This window comes from Patagioenas fasciata, chromosome 6, assembly GCF_037038585.1.
Source record: "Patagioenas fasciata isolate bPatFas1 chromosome 6, bPatFas1.hap1, whole genome shotgun sequence".
In the NCBI taxonomy this organism is placed as follows: domain Eukaryota; kingdom Metazoa; phylum Chordata; class Aves; order Columbiformes; family Columbidae; genus Patagioenas; species Patagioenas fasciata.
Window position 1 is genome coordinate 36,456,039 of NC_092525.1, and position 19,104 is coordinate 36,475,142.

At 40.2% G+C, this 19,104-nt stretch overlaps 1 protein-coding gene across 3 annotated transcripts in view; it reads left to right on the forward strand.

Annotated features, from left to right (window-relative positions):
* The first annotated feature begins 6,535 nt into the window (after window positions 1-6,535).
* ADGRL4 (adhesion G protein-coupled receptor L4) overlaps window positions 6,536-19,104 on the forward strand; it is a 74,876-nt gene continuing 62,307 nt past the window's right edge. For 2 of the 3 annotated variants that reach the window (XM_065842145.2, XM_065842146.2), the window contains exons 1-2: window positions 6,536-7,246; window positions 8,819-8,968. In XM_065842145.2, coding sequence (XP_065698217.1) covers window positions 7,225-7,246; window positions 8,819-8,968 — 172 coding nt within the window. In that variant the 5' untranslated portion in view covers window positions 6,536-7,224. Of the gene's footprint in view, window positions 7,247-8,818; window positions 8,969-19,104 lie in introns of those variants that run through there. The other variant, XM_071810515.1, reaches the window with a different exon arrangement.

Genomic DNA, 19,104 nt, shown 5'->3' on the forward strand with positions numbered 1-19,104 from the left:
TTTGTACTTATTGATGGGGAGTGAATTGGCTCTAACCTCTTTGGGTTAAGATGGACGTACTGTCCAGCAGCAGTAAGGAAGGAAAAAAGGCTAGAAGCCACTTCTGGGGAAGGGTGAATCTGGACCAGAAAGATTTCTTCAGTTCTACTTCTGCCAAAAGCAGGGCTAATGTAAGAAATAGTGAGCTCTAGACCTCTGTGCAGGAGTCCAAGCTGGGGAAAAAATCGCTAGATTTATTTATTTATAATTAATTTATCATATCAAGGATGGAATTACACCAATTTAAGCTAAAACACATCTCTGAAGGGGCATAGTCAAAATATTAAGGAACAACTCCAGAGGATATGGCACTCACGTGTGAAAAGTGGTCTGAAGGATGCAAGTAAAACAGTTTACTTTTAGAGTCAAAAGAACATCAGCATCATACAAAATAATGCACATCTCTGTGATGGGTTTATTTTCATTTTTTTTTCAAGACATGCCACAATCCAGCAGCTTACATTAAAGAATAAACAGAAAGGTTTAGCAATGAGTAATTTGTTTGAAATGAAGATCCTAAGCTTTTAATTGAAGGAACTCAGATAAATTGCTGTAGTGGTGGTCTCTAGCAGAGGGTCAAGCCAGCATACTACAGGCTTCAATTTTGAACTGGTTCAACAGGACTCAGCCATCAGTGCCCTAACACCACGGGAACATGAGCCTCTAGCACGAAGAAGTGAGTGAGAATATGGCTCGAAGTCAGTGTCCCAGGCAGCAACAAAGCCTGAGCTTTTCTGTAGCTGCTACAAACTCTCTGTTGTGTAGTACTGGGGTCCAGAGGAAGCTCTTTCTGGAGCCAGTCCACATGAGTACATGGTTTGCCAAGTGACTGGGATGCTAGAAAAGCAATCAAATAGCAGTGGGAATGCCTGAGGACCTGTCCCTTCCATTTCTTCTGGTCTTCACTCTGTCAAAGTATTGTCCACGCTGTCATTGAGTGGAGAGACTTCACCTGTACTCTGTGGGCTACTGCCAACTTTTCTCCAAACTTTACAACTTCCCTGTCAACTACCATGTTCCTGAAACCTGGAATGAAGGAGATGATATCATAGAAAAAGAATATTCTGGAATAATTATTTTCTTGGCCTATACAGCAGAGAGCCTTCTGCCTAGGAAGGGATAATGCAAAAAGTCAGTAATGATACAATTGTTTTGCATGCAGGTGTTTTGTTTTGACTTATAGTACTCCTGGCAGTTCATAGGATGAACTTTCTGCTCTAAGTCCTAGATGATCATCCAATATTTTCCTCCTCTGAGTGTTATTTTTTTCCCTGGCATGGTTCTCAAGTGTTTTTCTTTTTGCAAGAGTTCTCAGATAGGAAATGCACAAATTCCTGAGGAGTCACTGGGAGAAAGGAGGAGGGATGCAGCTGGGGGGAGGTGGTGCAGCACGGACGGGGTTGGGGGCAGAGTGCTCTGGCCATGGCCGTGCGGTGAGAAGGGGGGCAGCACACGAAAGCAGCAGAGAGATGGCAATTCCAGGAGCTGTTAAACAGGACATTTTTAACTGTGAGAGACTGAGAGGATGGAAAAGAGCATCTTCTATTCTAGCATTGTGTATACCTTGTCGTGGTTGAGACGGACAAACGACATGGACCAAGTTCTTCCAGGATGAAAGTAGTAGATGCCATTTATTGCCACAAGTGCATTTTTATACAGTTTTACCAATTCATGTGTCTCTTCACTATTGGTTACAAGTTACAGCAGTAACATCTCCTTGGCTAATTTTGCTATCATCAGTGTTACTCTTCTACTCCCTTCTCTCTCACGGGTACATCCTTAACATCTCTGGATACTCCTTTACTCCCATCTTTCTCACGGGTAGGCCTTCATATCTTCAAAGCTAATTTCTGTTCCCATGCCCTCCGTCAGGGAATCCACGGACCCACCGTAGTCCCCCACAATACCTTATCTGACCAAGGTGCTCTCCATCCCCGTGTCCAGATCTGGCTGGGCACACCTCCTCCTCCTCTGCCCCCTTTGGGCCTCAATCTTTGCAAGACACAGCCCAATGGCAACTGGAGGTTCCTGGGAAGTGTAGGACCAACTCCTGAGATCCTTGCTTAGGATCTAGTCATTTCTCAGCAGGCATAGAAGTTAATTCAATAAGGACCCAAACCTGTGTTACAATTCAACCATCTTTCAACTTGTTATGCGAGGACAAAAAAAAATCAGGATGTCTTGACTGGCCTACTGGAATATTGACTGGAGTGTTATGAGGACAAGCACCTGGACAGGTTCAGACAGTGACTGCCACTACTTCAAGTCTAAGACTACAATAGATGAATGAGAAGTGTCAGAACTCTTCTCCCATGTAAGTAAAACAAAGAAGAGTTAACTGTGGTCTTCCAGGGGCTAGCCTGGTTATCTGGTGGTTAACATATTATCATCGTAATGTAAGAGCCCTTCATATCTAATGCTGCGGTATAAAACGAGTGTGGATTAAAAACAACTGGTAGTCTGGTATTTCATTGGTGTAATTATTCATGGGATTCCTTGTATTCCTCCTGCAGAAATGTGGCTATCATTAGCACTGCCATAGCACGACTGGTCCCAGGAGAACATAAACAGGCATATAAACTGAATTACTTTATCCTTTTAGCTGTGAGGATCTTCATACTTGGTCTGTACATTGCTTCTGTATTATGACAGAGGCGGAAACAGAGCCCAATTTCAGGGCACTTAACTGGCTTTCAGAAACATTGCATTCACTTTCAATTCCCTCATTTCATGACTTCATCCTAGGTAGAGCAAAGAGCAGAAAGAAGCTGGCTCTGAACACTGAAATGTGCAATTTCTTTCGAATGGACATAGCTACGCAGATTTAGTAGGATGTGCGCATGCATATGTTTATGTGTGTTTGTGTGTTTATTGCTTCAGAATTGCCTAGAGTTACATCATCCCTAGAGATATATTCAGCCCTCTGTGTTCAGATGGAATATGATGTTTACACATAAAATGATGAGGATTCATGAGGCACTCAGACAGGAAGACGAGGCAGTTATAAAACAGATGCTAGCACTACTTTTGGGCTAGAGTCCTCTGAGGTAGGCTGCTCTATGGTAGAATAATCCGTGTTTGAAAAATTTTTCTTTGAGAATAATTTTAACCAGCCATGGAAATTCATTATTTTGATCTGACATTTAAGTATGTTTTCAATTTTATTGACTAGGAAAAAAAAATACCCTATAATTGCTCTATTGAGTAGGATAAATGAAACTTTTCTGAAGTAGTACAAAGACCACCTAAATTCTTGAAGTGAATTTGGTTTGAAGCCAAGAAATTAATTTGATCTTAAAAAATAAAACAAATAAACAAAAACAACAGCATGCATCACACAAAAAGCTTTATCCAAGGTATTTGTGCATCCTCAATCTGGTTTATATCTCATTTTCCTTTTGGCAGCAAACTTTGTGATTCAGGTAAACAGTAATTTGTCAGAAAAAAAAAAAAAAAGGCTGAAAGGAAAGATCATTATCATCTTTTTATTATTGACATTAAAGGCTCATTGGTATATATCCAGTTAAGAGTCCAAATTTGATCACACCAAAGGAATAAATATCTTTAATACAGTAGATCATGCTTATGTTCATTTAAAGGAAATGCACCTAATACTGGCTTTGTTCAGTTTTTGCTCCTTTGTTGGTACTGTAGGCAGTTTCTGGAATGAAAGCAGTTGCTCTATATTTATCTATACTTATCTTTTGAAAGCTACCTAAGGCTGAGCTCTAGGAAGTGTTAACTTCCCTCCCTCATCAGCTGTGGGTGTTAGTTTCGTAGCATTGTCTGCGCAATCAGCATCCCAATTGCATTTAAAATCACTGTGAATGAATACATTTCTTCACAGTGCAAAGCCTGGAAAATATCCAGTAATTTCTAAGAGCAGGCTGATGTCTTCCTATCAGTTCACCAGCAAAAAAACCCACAAAAACCTTGAGAATTCTACAGTTAGACATAAGATATTGTAATCACAATGATCAGTAATCAAAAATGTGTGGTTTGAAGTCAAGCATGTTAACTTGTGTATATTCATTTACTTATGCCCTCCTAACTCAGTCTTGCGAAGATAAATGAGCCCATTTATAAAATGAACAACTTTAAATATAGAATTGGGGCCTTGCTTCCCATGAATTAAAATGGAAAGGCTGTGTTTTCCATAAACCATTTATTTTTTAATGCTGCTTTATTTTGAGGCAAACAGGGATGGATTCTGCAGTACCAACTTTCCACATTAGTTTAGACATATTCTCCAGTCTTCCAGGAATATGCATGTTTGTGCATACCTCTCCTCCCTGCTTATAAAGACAGGAGCCCATAAATAGTTCTGTTTTATGACACCTCAATATATTTTCTCAGCATCTTTTGAAAATTTTGACAGCACAAATTTGAAGGAGTCTGCTTTCTCATGTGTATAGCTGCTCATCTCCACTTGTTTAACTCCTTATCCGTATATGCCAATAGATATTATCGGTAAATCCTCCTGGTTTAATCTCCAAAATGTCTCAGAAATCTCCCATTTCCTCTTCATTTTCCCCATACAGTCTTTGTCAGGTCCATCCTTCTCCACATCCATGCCTACTGCGACCTTGCTGTCTTCAGCCTCTAACTGACACTCACATTAGCCAGTTTTTAAAGTAGTCTAATGCAAAAGTAATCCACTGCTCCCAGTATTGAGATCTCATTAAGATATTCCTAAATCCCTCTTCTTCACTGTCTCCCTATTGCCTTCTAAATCTGATCAAAGCTCCTTTTATCACCCAGAGTTCCTCTTGACCTAACCTTCTTTTTTTCTGTCCTTGCTCTGTTCTTCCACATCTTTCTTCTTTATGTGCTCCCTCCTCACCCATTGCCGGTCACAAATGTAAACCACTTGCCAGTTGGACCTGTGCGCTGGCTTTGATGTTGTCCACTATAACTGTAAGTGGGGTAAGTAGTTCAGCAATACTATTCCAGATGGAAGGTATCCTGATGTGATTGGCATAGCCCCTTGATAGTTTGAACCACTGGCTACTAAAAAGCAAGTTATCTTGTGCTTTTCTAGTAAAAAGGCATTTGTCTTCTCATAGTGAAATTATGTCTTTTTCTGAGTCATCCTCTATTTCTCCTGTGTCCTTAGGCCTTGAATAAGAAAAGTTTCTGCTACCAATTTACTATCACTATGATTCATGAAGTTGTTCTCCAACCAGTCTATCCAAACACCCCTGGCAGAAAGCTGATGTCTAGATGAAATTGAAACACACGTCTCTGACTTTTCAAAACTATGTCTCCAACTCCTAAGACCTGAATTTTAGGTTATTCTTGCTCTCTCTACTTGCTTACTGTTAAACACCTCTTAGCTTGATTTTGGTGAGTGAAAAGACACAGGGAAATAAGGTGTAGTTTTTGCATTATAGGCTTTCCAAACCCAGCCATTATTAGTCTGCTGGAATTCAGTGCATGTCAGCATGAAGGACAGGACATGTAGATCAAAGCTCCCCTCAGTTCATCTGGCTTTCTGTTCCTCCGTGTCCCCATGTATTAGATTACGGGAAAACTTAACAAAACAAACTAGCTCCTAGTCCTTCCTCTCTTCCCCTTAAAGTCCTTCCCCCCTCACAAAATCAAACAGTCTTCCTACACCTGGACCTTTTGTTCATTATTCTGTGGGTCATCGAAAATTAACATCCGGTTGCTGGAGCTTCCTCTCTCTCTGCCAAGGTACTACAGAAGTACTTTGTGCCAACCAGACACCTACGTGCTGTTTCTACATGCCTCATACCTCCTTGGCCTGAGTAGAGTTTAACCTGTTGAACTCCAGCCAGCAGCAGTCATGAAACTGGAAAATGATGGTGGGCAAATACTTCCTAACAAGTTTAGAAAAAATGTGTCCACATCCACAGATAATTCTTAAGAGCAGGCTGATGTCTTCACAGCAGTTCCCTATGAAAGTTCCAACTTCAAAACTTTCTAGTCAGACATGAGATATTTTGTCATAACAACATTCCACAGCCTCATCTCCATTTTTATTTAGTTTAGAGATACTCTTCATTCTTCCAGCAGTGTACTTCTTTGTGCGTGTCCCTCTGATTCCAACTATAAAGACAGACATACATCAATGCTTCAGTTTTATAGTGCTTCAATATGTGAGTCATCATCTCCAGGAAGCTGGGAAGTGATGGTATGCACATTATCCGTAACAAGATTAGAGAAAATATTTCCGTGTCCATGCATAATATAAGTATGTGCTGAAGTCTCGTCAATTAGGATGTTATAATGAGAACTGTTCTCACATTTAACACAAAGACACACAAACAGTTTACCAATTTCACTATATTGTGTATGTCCTATTATACAACACCCTGTTTCGGTCCCATAAACCCATAGAAACTTCAGTTTCTTTGGCTCCTGAGATTCCCAGCCATACAATTGCCTTCCTGCCTCTTTCCTCCCTACGTACACATCTTTGTTTTCCTTACAAAGCAGAGTTCAGTGGATTTCCTGTACCTCCTCACAGGCCACTACCCTTAAAGCCACATTGCTAGGCTGCAGTAAGGATCTGTCCCCAAACTGAAGAAAGCAGTAGGAAGAACGATTGCAGCCAGCCAAGCGTGTCTCCAAAAACATGGGTCTTGGGGCTCACATACATGCAGCTCACCAGGAAAAGGTGGAAGGAAGCTTGTAGACAGTTACCTCCAAGCTTGTAAACCCTGAGCTAGTTACTAATCTCCTCCACCTCTTCCTCATCCTCTCTGATCTGCTCCACCATTCTTCTGCTGCTCCTTTACTCCTGCCAGCAGGCTGTGGCTCACCCCTTCCACCTTCATCCTTCCCTGCGCTAGGTGCTCTCCCAAGAAGATCTTTTAACCCGTTCCCCTCTAACTCCCTCACCCCTGAATCTTCTCCAATATCCCGTGCAAGACCCAGGCTCCTGCTTCTCTTGTACTTTCTCATTTATTCCCTGCTTACCAGAAGACCAGGTCCTCAGTGCATGCTGACCCTCCCTGTCCTGCCTGTGAGTCTTGGCAGCTTTTGGAAACGTGAAGCTCAGGACAAAGAGCAGCGTCAGGGCAGCGCCTGCACCCGGACGTCGCTTTCCTGATAGGCATGTGTGCGTATTTTGCACATAGTCACACGTTGTAAGGCAGGGAGGTGTTTTCTGTGAAACAGGGACTCTGCACCGGGCACCGCGCAGCAACAGCATCACCAATGAAACTGCTCCCGCTCCTAGGTGGGTGAAATCTCCTTCCCTGGGGAGCAAGCGGCAGGTGGGAAGGGAGTGGGGTTCTGACAGGGAGACCTATGGGGCAACGATGCTGGGGTTGGAGGGGAATTAGTGTGTTTGGATGGTGGAAAGCTGCTGAGCATGTGGGATTGAAAGCTCCCATAGCTTTGATTAGTGCTGCTGCTGCATTTGGTAATTGCATGGTTAGGATCACCCCAAAATCAAATGACACAAATGCCAGTCTTTATCTCACAGTGGCTTTTGTTCTGTAAAAAAACAGAAACACTGAGTGTTTCTGTGGGTTTGGTTTTTGTTTGTTTGTTTCTGATTTTGTATTGGTTTCTTTTGTTTGTGGGGTTTTTTTGTTTGTTTCGTTGTTGTTGGGTTGTTTTTTTTGGGGGGGGGGCTGTTGGTTGGTTGTTGTTTTTTCGCACTCCATCTGCTTGGGAGATTTTTAGATTTTTACACACCGTAAACAGTAAAATGACAACAGAACCCCATAGGTTCCTGTTTTAATCTCTGGAAGGTGGTCTCCTCAAAAACAGAAAGAAAATATGAAATTGGGTGATCCCTAAATTGATTTAGATTATATATAATTGTTAAAAAATTCTGTGTAACTTTTAGTCTTTTTAATTTTTCATGAAATTTTAATGTGTCCGAGAAAACAATGCCTCAGTGGGATTTCCTGAAGCAATAAACCTATGTCTGTAACACTAGGCTAGCAAAGATCCAGAATAACAGTTGAGCGGGGTGAAGCAGAACTACAGGGCAAGACAGCATCCAAAAAGGGCTTTGTGTTCTGCGACTTTAGTTATGTTCTGGTAACAATTTATAAATTGCAAAGTAAAAAAACTTACTTTCCCTTCTGAGTTAACTGCCTCATTTCTAACCTGTTACAGAGTAGGTGTAATTTATTCAGTGAGCTATTAGTTTTCTCAAATGGGGAGATTCTTTTTTCCTTTGTGCTGAAAACCATAAGCAGTCATACAATGGGAAAGTAGTTATACTGTTTAGGAATCATTCAGTGGATGGAGAAAAAAAGACGGTGCTTTCATAACATGGAAATGGTATTTTAAGAGATTAAATAATTTGGACAAGTTTTTAAACTCTAGTGCCATAATGCACTAAATACTGTGACATGTCAATTTAGTTTCTCAGTCCATTGCATATCTGTTAGCTACACGGTATGGAAGGGTGCGGGGTGGTTTGGATAACACTAAATACATAATTCAAAGTGCAGATAAATGGCTGTGCTTTTCTGGAAAGTACTAGAGGGCTTTGAAAGCCTTTCAAATGTTTTCCCTGGATCACTGTGTAATAACTTCTACACCGTTTACCAGTTTTATACCAGTTGAGCACATACACAAGTTGTTAATCCACAGTGTCCGCTGTTTCTAGCCCCTGTGTGGTTTTACCAAAGTCCCTGTAGTCGGTGGCCCATCCTGCGATACAGCTGAGTATGATGTTAAGTTTACTGAAATACACCAATTTTATGGGCACCTTTTGCCCAGATCTGTTTTTAGAGCTTGGAATTAGGTGTTTAGATAAACAAATAAGTCTCATTTTCCTCTGCTCCAGTTCTGATTTCCAGTCTGCTGGACTATGGCTGCACTTCTGCAAACTGCAACATGACATGCCACAAAGACGCCCGCTGTGAAGTTCAGGGTGGGACAACAGGCTGCTATTGCTCCCAAGGATATACAGGAAATGGCATAACGTTCTGTTACGGTAAACAGATTTCACCTATATGCATGTCTGTTATGTGCTTGCTTGAAAAACTTAGCAAGAGGCTCAAGGATTAAACTTCATGTCACATCTTGTACTAACATGTTTGCAAAGCCAAAAACATTAGAAGTTTCTGAGAAATTCTACAAGTTGTCCTCAACCCAGTATTTTAGTACAGCACACCATGCATCCCAGCTGGGTATGACCTGTTTTCCAGCTTCAGTTTTGTTCCTTTCCTTTTCCATGAGAGATGCTGATGTGTCTTCTCTGATTCAGCTTCAACAATTTCCCTTGTGACTCAGGACTTCTGAAGCTTGGAGCTGGCATGACTGCTACTTTACACCCCTTGCATCTCATCCACACACAAATAACAATAGGTCACTCTTCCCAGCAGCTGATCATGGGCAAATAATACAGCTCCTGGGCTAGTCCAGAAGACTGAGGAGATGTGTGGTGTGCCACAGAGACATGTCTGCTTGCAAAGCCAATGTTAATTTTCCCATTAGAGCTGTTTGCAAGGGAAATATGCCAGAAATCCTATGGAGAGGTCTGCCTCTACATGCCTTTATCCTCCATCCAAGGAAAAATATGTGTTCCATGCCTCCGTTTTTGAGTCGTCCTCCACTAAGAATAGCTCAAGTACTTATTTCCACTGTTGGATATAGCTATGCCCAGCTGCAGGCAGGCTGAAATTCATATGAATCTTGTCAGTTTTCAGTGTCCTGAGAAGTAGTTATGAATATTAACTATCCATTTGGTCAGGTTTATGTGTTACATGCATCTTGGGAAATTTAGCAGTAGCAGAGGCACTTTGATTTGCTGTGAGCACAGGTAAGTGGCCCAACTTTAGTTTGGATTTTTATAGCACATTTGCCATGGTGTACTTGGAAGTGTGATTGTTTTAGGAAAATTTAGAATGTGAAGAGAAGTTTGCTGTTTTCTTGCCTACCCTTTTGTAAGCTGGGAATGCTTGGAGAGAAATATAGCTGGCTAAAACAACAAACAAGAAAGAATCACAAAAATTGTAGATTTAGTTTGGAAGAGGCTTCTGGAGGTCATTTGGTCCAGCTCCCCACTCATAGCAGGTCCAGCTTCGAGAAGGTTGTTCATGGCCTTTTCCAGCTGAGCTTCGAGTATGTCCAGGGATGAAAATTGCACACTTCTCTGGGCCCCTATTCCAGAGCCTGACTACTATAATATCGAAAACTTTTTTCTGATATCTAATTGTGGTTTCTCTTGTTGCAGCTTGCAACTTTTGCCTCTCATGTGCACTTACCATTGTACATTTCTGTTAATAGTTTAGCTTCATCTCCTCTGTAAACGCCCGTGAATCCCCGTTAGGTAGCTGTAGACAGCAATGTGATTTCCTCTTTGCCTTCTCTTCTTAGGCCTGAACAAACACTGTTCTCCTCAGCCTCTTCTTTGTATCATGTGTCATGTAGTCACTAAACATATTTCTTAAATTTAATGCTAACCTTGCCCTAAATATAGGTCCATCATTATTTCTCTATCGAGCTGGTCAAATGAAAATAAGAAGAAATGGCCTTCACCACACTAGTATTGTATTTGCACTAATTCAGTTTTACCACCATGAGTAAGATGGTTGATTTGAAAAGTTAAGTGCACATTATGTTCGCAGAGTCAAGGGCCCACACTTGTGAATAATGCAGAGAAAGAAAAAAAACAAGTCAATGTTTAGCAATACTACCCGGAACAAATCAAACCAGCATTTGCTTATCTGCCATGATCCGGTGTCCTCTACATTGGCTGCTTTTTTCTAGAAAGTTGTGATTATGAATGATCAATTAAATTTACAGTGAAGATACCTGTTGTTGTTCACTGACATTGCTGATGTTATTAAATCCATTTGTGTGAGGATGGATTTATCTTACCTTCCATGTTCTTTTTTCTCATACAGTATCTCCTTCCTCCCTTCCTCCCTTCCTTCCTCCCTTCCTCCCTTCCTTCCTTCCTTCCTTCTTTCCTTCCTCCCTTCCTCCCTTCCTCCCTTCCTCCCTTCCTCCCTTCCTCCCTTCTTGTATTTTTTGGGGGAAATCTACATTCAAAATTAATAAAAACATTTATCAATCGTTTAAAGAAAATTCAATACAGTGAAACATACATTCACAAATCTTGTGAATGAATTAATTGTTTATTAATAATTATACTAAGTGTTTGGAAACACAATCTTAAAACTAAAATTTCCAACATCAGTCCAGGCAAACCAGCTACTACATGTATTTGTGGTGCTTTGCAGTTAAGTGGCAATCGTTTGAAGCAAGCCTCATGTCAGGAGACCAATACTTTCTCTGGTAAAATACCTCAACAACCACCAAAGTCACTTACCCTCCAGCTAAGCAGGAAAGCTTGTATCAGCACAATGTGGCTATTGCCCCTCAAAGAGAGACGATGTTTCTGTAGGGCAGCATGTTACACGGTGCATTATTAATATTGTGCAGTAGTCCTCTAATAGCATAAACAAGTAACCTGAATTTTAATTGGGTATGCTCTAAAAAGGATTAGAAATATAGGCTGAACCCCATCATAAACAGTTTAAAGCTACCAAAACATAAGGCAAAGCCTCAGTTGTTCAATGATGTATTAGGTGTTGCTGTTCTGTGTGGTGAAAGCGGCAGGTGTATCTGCTGTTCTGGAGATAGCTACTTATTTTCCTTTAGTTAATAATATTCGACTTTTACAATGGGTAGTCCAGTCACCTTCAAAGGAGATCATCAATTATGTGCTAATACAATCATTTTCTAAAGAGTATAGACACTACATTGTGTTTACATATTTGCCCTTTTAGTTATTTAGATAGATTGTGAAAGTCATAATTACTGTCAACAACATTATTAATTTTGCATAGTGTAGAACCAGCTTCTTCATTGTGCTTATCCTGATAGACAATTAAAGCAGAACAGTGGTTGTTTTGAGAGTTTGTTCTGGAACAAGCCTTTCTTTCTCCTTGTGAAAATGCTGAACAACAGAGAAAGATAGATTTCAGGTTAGTCCTCTTAAGCTTGTGTAGCTGGAAATTGTCCCTTTTTATTTATAAGTACATTCTCACTGTGTTTAAAAGGTTTACATTTGTTTTTCTACTTTCACTTGCTTGTAACACCTCTTAAATACTTGTAAAAGTTATTTTGCTAGCTCTGTCTTTTCAATGTGATACACTTAGACATTTTCCCTTGAGTTTACTGTGCTGCAAAAGGCAATAATGCCCTGTTACATTTATTTCCCAGCACCATTATTGATGAATCGTGAATCACTGATGTCAGGATACCTTAGGAATGGGGTTTGTTAGTTTTTACTTTGCTCCCTTTGCCAGCTGGCTAAGTGAATGCAGAAAGCTCAAGATTATTGGATTTGCTGTGTATAGATAAAGACATATAGATATGAATTTAATTTCCTGGTGTCAAAGTCATGGCTTTTAAAATAATTATCCTCTTACAATCTTTCCCACAAGATTTCGACCACTTTAAACTAGGTCATGTTTTGGACTTTCCAAAGGCATACTTTGGCCAGTCTAACAAAAAGCTAATCCTCTTCATAATCTCATTGTCTTCAGTAAGAATATGTGCAGGAATGCACATAGTCAGGAGAATAACTGATTCGAGGATCTGGCCTCTTTTATATATTGGAATTATAACTTACATAGCAATAAATTCCTTCTGTACAGTATCTTCCAGAAAACTGTAAATGAGTCACCTTGTCAAGCTTTATACCTCTGAGGTACAAAATACTATCCCGTGCTTCTTACTTATTTTGTATTTATATTCCTTGCTTTATGTAGTATAAGATAAAAGAGAATGGCCTCTGAAAATGTAACTATTTGCCTTTTAGGACTCTGTTCTTGAACAGATGTGTATTCTGAATGTAATGCATGAGGTTTTAGCTTCACATTATCATATACCTAATTGAAACAGGACAACTAGAGCTCTTGGCACAAAAATAAAAATGTATCCAGATAAGACTGATTTATAGGCAACTTCCTCTTGTGCAAAAATGCCATGGATTTTTTACAGATAAATAGCATATATTGGCCACTATTTTAAATCCATTTCTTCATATAAAAAGTGTTGGCCATATAAATTAGCTGTTGCTTATAAACCTGGCTTTCTTCCAAAAGCAAATTAAAGGAAACAAACAAAATTTCAGATTCTTTAGAGAAGATTGGGGTGGAAGTAAAACTTCATAGAAGCCAATATTTTATTTTTAAAACAGAAGGAAGAATGAGTTGGCATCACTGATGCTTTCCTAAGCAGCTCTGCTGTTTTAATACTGGCTACTTCTCGACTGGTGACTGCCAATTTGCTGTTTTGCTGGCACACTGTAGGAAATTAAAGTAAACAGTGTGATCGCAGTGTTTACTTTAACTTTGTAAAATACGGAAGGAAAATCAAGCAGTGCTGTTTGTTCCAGGAGGGTAGGCAGGCAAGCAGGAAAAGCCTGAACACAATATCCCTCCCAGATATCCCTACACAACATTCCCTTGTAAATGTCGCTTGAAAATTATACCACAAAATTAATCAGTCTTACTTGTAAAATAGTTACAGTTCTTCCAGAAATAGTGAGCAGGGACATAGACTATCAGGCACTGACTCTCTTTCTGAAGTGTAGTGTAGGAGGATTTATCGTTTGCTAGAGGCAAAAAATACATCAGTGCAAAGTAGTATTTTATATCAAAATGTAGAATCTCTGTTAGAACACAGGGCAATTTGTGTAAACTCAGCTGAATAAAATTGAAAGCCTGCTCAATATCTGAACACAAACATATTTTCTTGTTTTAGTGAAGGTCATGCGGCTAACTCCCTGGCTTTTGCCAGCTGTAAAAAGGAGCTTTCCTGTGAGACATCAGCTCCTAGCTCTAAGGTAACATCGCTGTGTCCACCATCAACTTTTAGTGCAGTCACTGAATTTGTTTTGGTTCACTGGTGTCACCATTGCCACTCTGAAGCACCCAATCAGTGTATAGTTTTGAGGGAATTTTTACCTTTAAAATTAACATGACCCTGTAAACCCATCGTGTATAATATTTAACTCTATCCAGAAGTGTCCTTCAATAGAAAACTATCTAATCCAAATGCCAGTTCACCAGAGGAGCTTTTTTGTGTGTTACCAACAGGCATACATCACTGCATGTCACTTCTGTGTTTACCAAATAGTCTGAAATCACTGATACGGAAGATCCAATCCACACACTTCCTAAATTCATTTCACTGCTATCAGTTACCACAAGCTATAAAAAAGGCAAATTGCAGCTGCTCTAGCATAGCACAGCAGGAGAAAGATATGCCTTAGCCAAACACTAATAACAGGGCTCAACACAGTGAGTGACAGCTTGGAAAATTTGGGATGTGCTAAGCAGGAGGTCAAAGCAGACCACCAATTCCCAGCCCTTTTGACACACTCCTCATAGCTTCTGGGCTCTTCTCTCACCCTTTCTCCTTTCGCCCTTCTCCCTGTGTCTCCCTTTCTCTGCTCCTTTGCTTCCAAATTCTGCTGGACCTTTTACACAATGTCAGGGTGGAACATGGTAAAACCAGAGTGTGGGCTGTGTGAAAGGGCAGAAGTCTCTGAATTCAGGGTTCCTACTTCAGGCTTCATGTCTGGTTTATGGTGATCCCAAGACGTGTTAGGAGGCACCAACCTGTTTATTACATATGGAGGTATTATATTTAATTAAGCCCTTGCCTTCAGAGTTCTTCTCCAGGGGACAAAATGTTTTCTTCCCTTTCGTGTCTTTATCAGTCATAATGTAACTGAGTATTTTTTCACTTTTTCTTGAAGCGCAGACATTGCAGAGCAGTGCAATGTTACTGATCTAAGGTATCTTGATCCCACATTCCAGAATAAAACTCTACGCAGATAATGGAACTGAAAAGCCTGGACAAATTATCTGGGAGGATTTTATATTATGGTGCATGACAGTCCCCTTGCCTGGGAAACACTGGGTGTTAATGTAGAGATTAATGCCGCAGGTTCCTAGCCATTTGGAGACCCACAGCTTTATGTATAGCTTTTACCTTTTAATGTGCAAGATGTTACACTTTTCTGTGAATTTGGGAGGGGTGTGATGGCTGTGATGTGTGTAGACTGCTGGGGACTAACCAGCTGTTGCATGGTTGCCTTCCAGTCACAAAGGATGAAGCTATGCTTATGTTCCTGAAAATAGCCATACCCTTGGCTAACACTAGTAGTCAAAACAGTGGTTTTGCAGAGTTGACTTTACTTTTTATAACCGAAATTGCTTATTGTAACTAGCTCCTATTGAAAGTATATTTTAGTTGAAGCTTTTAAGAGTAAATGGAAATTTGCAAGGGGAGAGTGTGTTACAACAGTGTCTGGTGATGCATGAGAACATTAGTCAGATGGAAAGCAGTGCAATATTTTTGAAGTAACAATATGATCCTGCTGAATAAGACACAGCGGAGGCTGTCTTATTCCAATTGTCTTACTCCTATAAATGGCTGAGTCCATGAATTTTTGACTCGAAGCATTTTATGCAAAGTGCCAAATCCAGTTTTCTCACTCATACGAAAAAATCCCTTCCAGTTTCTCACTTGAATGAGACAGAAATTTTCAGAGGGTTCCTACTGCCAGAAAACGCAGTTTGCCTGGGCCAGAGATACAGCCCACTATAATAAGGTGTAAGATTGACCCTGATCTTAATAAGCCTTGGACCAAACCCATGGTAGACTCATAACATTCAAAATTTGAGCCAAAAAAAAAAGCAGCTCTTTTTTTTTCCGTGTTTTTGTTTACATTTTCTTGAAACAGTGCTTTGAGCGTGACTGAAATACAGTAATGCATTTTTTGAACAGGTCAGGAAGAAACAAAACTTGTTCTTGTTACATCCTTAATCATATCCAGGCTCTCTTTTAAATTAGTCCTGTTTCCATCTAAGAAGTTTCAAAAATATGTGTAGATTATGTGGTAGAAAAGAGTTAGTTCTCTCTCTCAAAAATGTACCCAAACTTTCAAACTGATCAGCTGCACATGGATGGTTTCTTATTTGTTTAATTCAAAATGTGTTTTAACCCTTGCCAAATAATGCTAATTTCCTTTCTTCAGAAAATACTCTTTTCATCCTGCTTTATGGTCCTAAGAATCAATCAATATGTTATATGTTTAGAGGATGTGGGAAAATTCATTTAAGGAGCTTTAAACTTATTATCTCAGAGTCTGCTTACTTTGTGTCTGCCGGAGATATGATTCACTTCCTGGATCTTTAGCATCTGAAGTGGTCCCAAAAGGTCCAACAGTAACAATACATTCTTCTCACTTGCTGTTTAGAAGTAAAAGGATGGAAGATATTTCCAGAACATGTATACTCATACATGTACACTAAATGTACACAAATGTGGACATAGGGACCTATGCACAAGTAGGTACGTGAATAAAAAGCAACCTTTTCTGTGAAAAAATTTAAAGCAAGCTCAAAATTGTCAGTGTTATGCATTCTGACATCATATAGCTGAAATTAACTGTTGTTAAGTAAAGACCAGGATTTATTGGAAAGACATTGTTTCCATGAATTCTACTTCCTTGAGACATCTTCTGTACCTCGGTTTGCACACTGTAGAGCCTGCTACAGCTGTGGGATTCTGCAGCTGCCTTTGGGGCTATGATGTTAGTGTTACCCATGTAACGAGGAAGGTGTCATAAGGAATTACACACGTAAGAGACAATGGTGTAATTTCTGTGCAGCTACATAGATTTGCAGTCTGTTATACTGATTTTACTTTTGTCTCTGTTCAATAACTCATAGAATTCGATAGCAGGGGAAAAAAAAAAAAAAGTGTTCTTTTAGGTTTCTTTTTGTTTGGGTTGGTTTGTTCGTTTGTTTTCCTCTTCCAGAATAAACTAGCCAGGAGTGGTGAAGTTGTCTGTAACTTCATTTGAAATGTGTAATTTGTCTAGGATGATATGCTGGTGAACAATTTTTGTGTGTATGACTGTGAAAAATTGCCGACTGAGCTGTTGGCAGACAGAATATCAAACCCCGCTCAGGCCCGTGTATATGAAAGAGTTTAAGAAGGTAATTGACACTTTGGGCCTCTATTTGCCAAAGAAAGAGATAATGACATTCTCCAAGACGATTAGAATCTAACCAAACATTGTGCTCTAAATATAGAGCACAAAGCCAGGTGATGTTTGTGAAAATGCTGCTCGGCTGCAGGAGGAGGAGGGGGCTGAAGGACTGCAATTTTGCACTGTATATTTTTTAGGTACACAGATTTAATTTAGAGATTATGGCTTGAAAATGAAATTTACAGTATGTGTGTTTTTCGGCGATAAGAAATTGATTTTTTGACCTTGGTACACACTAATTGAAATATCTGGCACTGTATTTTGCTGAGGTTAAAGGAAGCCATATACGCCTGGAACTGCATTCTTCTTTCACCTTGAACTGCGCAGTTAATCACCAGCACAATCACTGGCAGGAAGGAAGCGGCTGTTTCGCCGTGGTACAAGGAAGTTGAATAATATCTGTTCATTGTCTAATGGATAGGTTGTTGTGTGATTACTTCGGGCTAAGTTTAAGAGATTCGCGATAACTTCAAAATGGAAGCTTCTGGTGGAATTAACATTCAACGAGCACCAGTGGCCGGAGCTTCACCTGCGGCCATGCAGTGGACAGAGCAGAGGCGCGGGGGCTTCTCCTCTGACCTGCCCCCACACTTGTGGCTGCTCATTTTGGGCTGAGACAGCTCAGTCCTGTGCTCTCTGCCGCTGTGCCGGGAGATGGCACAGGGAAAAGGCTCTCCGGCTGTGCTCCCCCACATGCTATTGCCCTTGGACCTTTATTCCTGTGGATCCTTCTGCTTGAAAGACCAGTTGTAGCATTTAGGAAGAGCAGCTATGCCCCCAAGGTCTCCACTGGTGGGTTTTTGATTTGCCTGCTTAATTTAACTGGGTTTCTGTCTTTGCTTAGATTTGTACAACTGTGGCAGTCTAAAGTTGTCTATAAACTAGTGTGGCAGGGTGTCCCATTATTTTGCTTATTACTTAATGTTACACATTTGTTAGGTTGGCACAAGATCATGTTTTTCAAAAAGGGAAATGAAAGCTCCTGAAAAGTCTTGACAATAAATGGTTATTTGTTCAAAAACAGCCAAGTCCAATCTTTGTTTATGTTAGTAGGCTTCATGTAATGGTGTGGCAATAAAGAAAAATAGCTCTTCAGGATATGCTTTGGCTTTTATGTTTTATTTGTAATGAAAGCTATGCACATAGGCAACAATCTACAGAAGTTACAGTGAGGGAGAACATAAGCGTAGATGGTGACTTGCATGTTTATATATTTAATATTTATTTGGGGAAAAGCATCTGAATCTCAATTTTAAAGAATGTGAAATTAGGCTGAAATATTGCAGTTTTTATTCCCAGAAATTTAACCAAGGAAGACTAAGAGAAAAAGTGAATTCATCCCACACCAGGAGACCACTGCTTCTCTCCTGCACTATCCATGCAGAGGAGATGCAGGTCTGTCTCCAGGACCATTGCTCTGTCTTCTCATGTTCGGTCCCAGGTTGGGAGAGAGCCTGGTGATCCTCACTGCTCTCTTAGAGTTATAATGGTTTTTGGTATCCCCGAAGTTCAAATGGGCTGAGGCCAGCATAGCCCTGGTTCACAGCTTGTGTCAGAAATGTCATGGAGGACAGCAAGTTATTGCAGCAGTGATCTCTGCACCGCATGAAGGTCTTCATCACTGATCTCGTAAACATCAGAGGCCCTAAAAAAATGGCAGAGAAACTCTTCAGGATGTCATCAACTGAGAAAGAAGTTCAGCTAAGCTCTGCAGGCCTAAATAGGAGCTCTGAGACTTGGATTTGTTCTTTGTGGTGATGGAAAATGAGTAGGGGGAAAATCATGTTATGGTAAAGGCTTTGCCTTACTTTTTGTCTTGAATAAATCATTTTGGTGGGTAGCATTGATCCTGACAGACCTCTACCTTTTCAAAATCAGACAGTAAGATATTCAGAAGGGAGATCAGTGGAAGTTGGAGGTACTCAGGCAAACAGCTTTGGGCCCTTTGTGCCTATCCAAAACATTTCATTATTTAGAGCTATGATGAAGCATGCATCAATTCATAAATGTGACCCACTGTGCAATATAAAAATATCAATATTTCT